General features: G+C 42.7%; 1 protein-coding gene across 1 annotated transcript; it reads right to left on the reverse strand.

The window, feature by feature from the left end:
- Window positions 1-530: 530 nt before the first annotated feature.
- LOC146343054 (vomeronasal type-2 receptor 26-like) lies at window positions 531-1823 on the reverse strand. Its single transcript, XM_084808689.1, has 2 exons — window positions 1697-1823; window positions 531-1475 (listed from the first exon to the last, which is right to left on the reverse strand). The coding sequence occupies exons 1-2, from the start codon at window positions 1821-1823 to the stop codon at window positions 574-576; spliced, it is 1029 nt and encodes a 342-aa protein (XP_084664815.1). The 3' UTR covers window positions 531-573.
- Between the last annotated feature and the right edge of the window lie 3256 nt (window positions 1824-5079).

The following is a 5079-nucleotide window of genomic DNA, read 5'->3' on the forward strand; positions in this document are numbered from 1 at the left end:
CTCTTCGCATTAGGTGGCCTACGTAAATATTTACGTAAGCTATTATGGCGAAAAAAAGGGGAATGCAAACGGCACCCACTACGCTATTTGTGTTCCCCTTTTTTTCGCCGTAATAGTCTACGTAAAGATTTACGTAGGATAAAACGGCAAAAAATAAGGAACGCAAATGGCGGCCGCCGTAGCCGCTGCCAGTTGTGTATGCTTTTTTTTTATTTTACCTGCCGTGATAGGCTATGTAAATACTTACGTAGCCTATCATGGCAGCCTGGCTGGACACAAATGGCGGCCGCAGCAGCCCGTCCGTGGCCGGAACTCCGGCTGTGGACGGCCCTGGCCAGCTACTCTGTGGAGCCGCCGCAGAGTGGAGCTGGCCGGGCAGGATTCCAGGGGGGAGGACTGGATCGCCTTCCCCCTCGTCGAGGATTCCAGGGGGAGGGACGGAGCACCTCCCCCCCCCACGAATCACATCCGCGAAAAGGTAAGTGAGTTTCGTACATCCCTCCTAGGTAGGGAAATAGCTCAAGGAAAAAATTCTGAAGTCAGGGATGATGTCACCTCTCCCTTAAATTGTAATTATTCTTTTCTCCTTACTAATTGCTCTCTGATGTTAAGCTCAGGCCGTAATACAATAATGTACCATTTGGGGAGGAAGATACAACCCAATACACCAGCACTAGAGGCCAAGATGGAGAAGACCTCCACAGCCACCATGTGTTTCCCCTTGGTGCTCAGGTAGGTTGGCACAAAAGACACCCAAACACTGCAGAAGACCAACATGCTGAAAGTGATCAGCTTGGCTTCATTAAAAGTATCAGGCAACTTCCTGGCAAAGAAAGCCATGGTGAAGCTGATGATGGCCAAACCCGCCATGTAGCCAAGGACAATGTAGAACATGAGGGCTGAGCCTTCATTGCATTGAACTATGATTGCGTCAACTTGGGCGTGTGTGTCAAACTCTGGGAAGGGGGGAGAAATTGCCAGCCACACACCACAGATGCCAGTTTGAATAAGCGAACAGAGAATGATGACTGATACTGCAAGTCTCTTCCCAACCCATTTCCTCATCTTGTTTCCAGGCTTGGTAGCCATGAAGGCCAAAACTACAGTGATGGTTTTTGCTAACACACAAGCAACAGCGATGGAGAAGATGATGCCAAACACTGTTTGCCTCAGAAGGCAGGTCACCTTCCCAGGCCACCCAATGAATAAGAAGGAGCAGAGAAAGCAGAGCAGCAGAGAGGAGAGCAGGGTGCATGTGATGCTCCAGTTGTTGGCTTTGACAATGGGAGTACTGTGGTTCTGAATGAAGGTCCACATCACAGCAACTGTGATCACAGAAAGGAAAAGAGCTAAGGATTCCAGAACTGCTCCCAGGGGCTCCTCATAAGAGAGGTAGATTATCCCTTTGGGAATACATTGGTCCTGGTTCTTGTTTGGATACTGACTTTCGGGGCACGTCTCACATTGGTCTGCATCTGAAAGTAAGAAGCAAAGTCTCAGTATTTCCAAATTCACAAATACTTTAGCTTTCTTCAGCTTTCATCTAATCTAATCTTGCAGCAAACGAAATATATGATGCAGCTTCCTCTGTTTTCCACCATCTGTGATGGTTGCGTGCAGATAGAACAGACAAGAATTCCATTAGACCTGACTTTCAAACTTCTGGATTATTTTCCATGTAACTCTGGATACTTACCCATCTGGATTGAAAATCTGCCTTGGGGGCACTCAATGCAATCATAGCAACACACTTGCTTCTCCTCTAGTATTAACATGCTCTGTCCAGGGTGGCAGCTCTTGACGCAGGTGGAACTGGGTGGCATCTAAAGGTAATCAAAAGGGAGGGCAGATCAGTTGGAAATGGCTGTAACAAAGCTTCTGGGGTTATCTCTGGCTTTCAGCTAAGGGCAAATACCACTTCCGAAGAAGAAAACCCAAACAGTGTTATTTATTGTTTGTTAAAGACAATGGGGGAACGGAGCTTTTAACTACAGTCATTTGCACAGCTATCTCAGCAACAACAGCCAGAAGACCCCTGCTTCTTTGGCCTGTCTTCCAAATATTAACTCTTTGCTCAGCACTGTACTGTTGGCATATAATCTTTACTACAGAAATAAGGTAGTTTTCGCCCTCTCTAGTACAAATCTCACCTTTTCCAGAAGAATATAGTAAGTATAGTATAGTAACCTTTAAAGTGTTTCATTTTGTTTTATGATGTTGTACTTTAGGTTTTTTTAAACAAACAAACAAACAAACAAACAAAAAAACACACCCAGAGATCTTTGGCTATTGAGCGGAATAGAAATGTAATAGATAGATAGATAGATAAATAAATAAATAAATACATCTGGTGTCATTTTTTGTATTTTGTAGATACTTTTATTCTGCCTTTTTAAAATATTAAAATAAAAACAACAAAAATGAAGGAAAGTGTTAGGAAAGCCATGTGCTGCTGGCTTCTAGTAGTTCAGGTACTGGTCTCAGGCTGTGGATTCAGTCAAGCCAAGGGGCTAGGGAGGCCAAAGTGTCAATGCTGGGCAGAAGCGCTGAAGTTCATGTTGTGATTTGAGCTCATCAGTCAAATCCTTAGCTTCAGATCTCCCAGTTTGGCCCAGAGGCCAGGCTTGAAAGCTACCACTAGGGAACCTGTTGATAAAGAAGCAAATATCCCTGTTTATCTTTTTCTCCAGTGAAAAAGGCCATTCTCGTAAAACCTACTTGGGGGTGGCCCCATTCCACCTCTGGAATGCTCTCTGAAAGGGAGCTCACCTGGCACCCATTTTGCTATCTTTTCAGCACCAGGCTAAGAGATTTTTGTTCTCTCAGGCTTTTAAAGCATATTGGTATTTTTTGTGTTTAAGTTGTACTATTTAAATCCCTATGATGTGCTTTTACCTTTTATGCATGATAATCATATTTTGTTTTCATACTATATTTCATGATATATAGGTTTTATATTATTGCATTAGTTTTATATTTTTAGTTTTATATTATTGATTTATAGAACTGGGAATGTATTCATATTTTTGTGCTGTTATTATTATGATTTGTACAACACCTAGAAAAATGTGTTTATTAGGCATTAAATAAACAAAATAAATAAATATAGAGCATGTCCAACATATTCTGATAAAACCTGGATACCAGTTTCCTGAATGTGTTTATAAAACAATTCTGGTGATACTGATGGTGATGATGAAAATGAAAAATAATAATTCCCACCTGATTAAACTTGTGATTCCAAACAATGGCACTTCCATTAATGGTGAACCCATTCCCTGGAGCAGCCTCAGGATCTATGCTTCCAATACGGACTCTCTGGAATGACTCATTGGGGAAGGTGATCAAGTTGATGAGATCGTATCCCCCTGCCAGGTCCCCATTGTGATCGAAAAATATTTCATCCCCAGCACTATTATTAAATCGGATGCTTCTCAGAAAAGAGTGAAGCTGGTTTGGAGGAGCAAAACAGTTTACACAGTATTTTTTATATATTAATTAAAATCATGTATAATCCAGCCTTCATCCTTACATATACCAGAATGGTCAGACAATTGGAAATGGATTAATGTTATTTCCTTGGAATTTGCCAAGTTGTGACATTTAAGGTGCTTCTTGATGAACCTTTTATTGTAGAGTTGCTCTGCCTCATTTACAGAATTTTACAAGGGGTTCAGATTATGTTGCCTTCCCTTTGTAACCATCCTATATCTTCCCCCCCGCCTTTCCCATCTTTTTGTCTGACCATCTTTCCCTCTGTTAAGGAGGGAAACATGGAATAGTTGCACAGTGTCTTTGACTGGTAGCACTGGAGCCCTCTGTCTGGAAGCATGCTTAGACAGAAAATATCTATTTCCCAAAGTATCAGTCCTACCAAAGATGAATTTGCAAGGGGACGTATTTGCCAAATGTTCAAAACTGTCCCATCCAAGCTGAGATGGAAGTTGACAAGTGAAATAAATATTCTGGTGGTGGAGTATTTTCGGGACTTCACGAAGAACCCATGAAGGTTCCATATACTCAGTTAGACCACTGGTCTGTCTATCTCAGTACATCTGCACTGGCTTGTACCAGCTCTCCAGAGTGGCTTGTGCAGCGGCTTGTACCCTGCCCTGCTACCAGAGATCCATTTTTTAAACAAATCTGGGAAATCCAGGGATTGGACCGGGGATCTTCACCATGTGATGCATGTGATCTGTTATGGAGGTATAGCTCATCCCAATGGCAGGTGTCGGCTCAGGAGGGAAAACCCAGTTACCTGATTTCCCTGCCATGGCTCAGCCTTGAAACGTATGAAACAATAATAAAGAAATTCGGACTTCTACATCTGAACATGGGCAGAGTGTTTGGCCCTCATCCAAGCAGCCATCACAGTCAGCCCACTCTCATCGGGGGTTAGAGAGAAAGGTTTCAGTGTCAGGGAATGTTGGTTTTGCCCCAGCAATTTTCTTTTTATAAATTAAGAGTTGTCTGTCATCTGCCCAGATGTGATGAACATCAAATCCATCTCCCTATCATGCCCAGTCACTACTTCATGGAAATTATCATGATATTTTATGTTTCAATGTCATCACAGATTATATATTTATTTAATTTGGGGGGACCCCCCCTTTTTCTATCTGAAAATTGTGGTCAAGGCAAGTTAAAACAATAAAAGCTAACAGTTAGGATAAAAACATATTTCAAGCAATCATAAAACAAATGCAAAGAGTAGAAACTGCACCCAACCCAACTGACTAGCTTAACCATCAAAAGCTTGCTTGAAGAAAAATGCCTTCACCTGCTGGTGGAAGGTCAGCAGAGAAAGTGCCAATCTAGTCTGCTCCCAAGCTGTGAAGTTCCTCACCTTGGGAGCAGCCACTGAGAACATCCTAGCTGGTCTCCATCATTCTTTCTGGGGGGTGTTTTCACTAGCAATTTACTCCGAGCTGGCTGTATGTTGAGGTCGTTAGGGATGGATGACATCGTGGCCATCCAGCAGCCACCCCGGAGCTTATCAGGAAAAACGGGATTTCCTGAGACTGCTTAAAGTCCGATTCTTTTCCTTAAGTCGGGTTCTCCCCGGTATAGTTGTTGTAC

The sequence above is a fragment of the Heloderma suspectum genome, chromosome 6 (genome assembly GCF_057233095.1).
Source record: "Heloderma suspectum isolate Gila_16-S chromosome 6, 16-S_ref, whole genome shotgun sequence".
NCBI classification, from domain to species: domain Eukaryota; kingdom Metazoa; phylum Chordata; class Lepidosauria; order Squamata; family Helodermatidae; genus Heloderma; species Heloderma suspectum.

Bases quoted from the DNA above. Each gene is read 5' to 3' on its own strand.
- LOC146343054 (XM_084808689.1), bottom strand. From the start codon at position 1,823: ATGCCACCCAGTTCCACCTGCGTCAAGAGCTGCCACCCTGGACAGAGC. The intron at 1,476-1,696 runs GTAAGTATCCAG...TCTTACTTTCAG, and splicing joins CAGATTTTCAATCCAGATGG to ATGCAGACCAATGTGAGACG.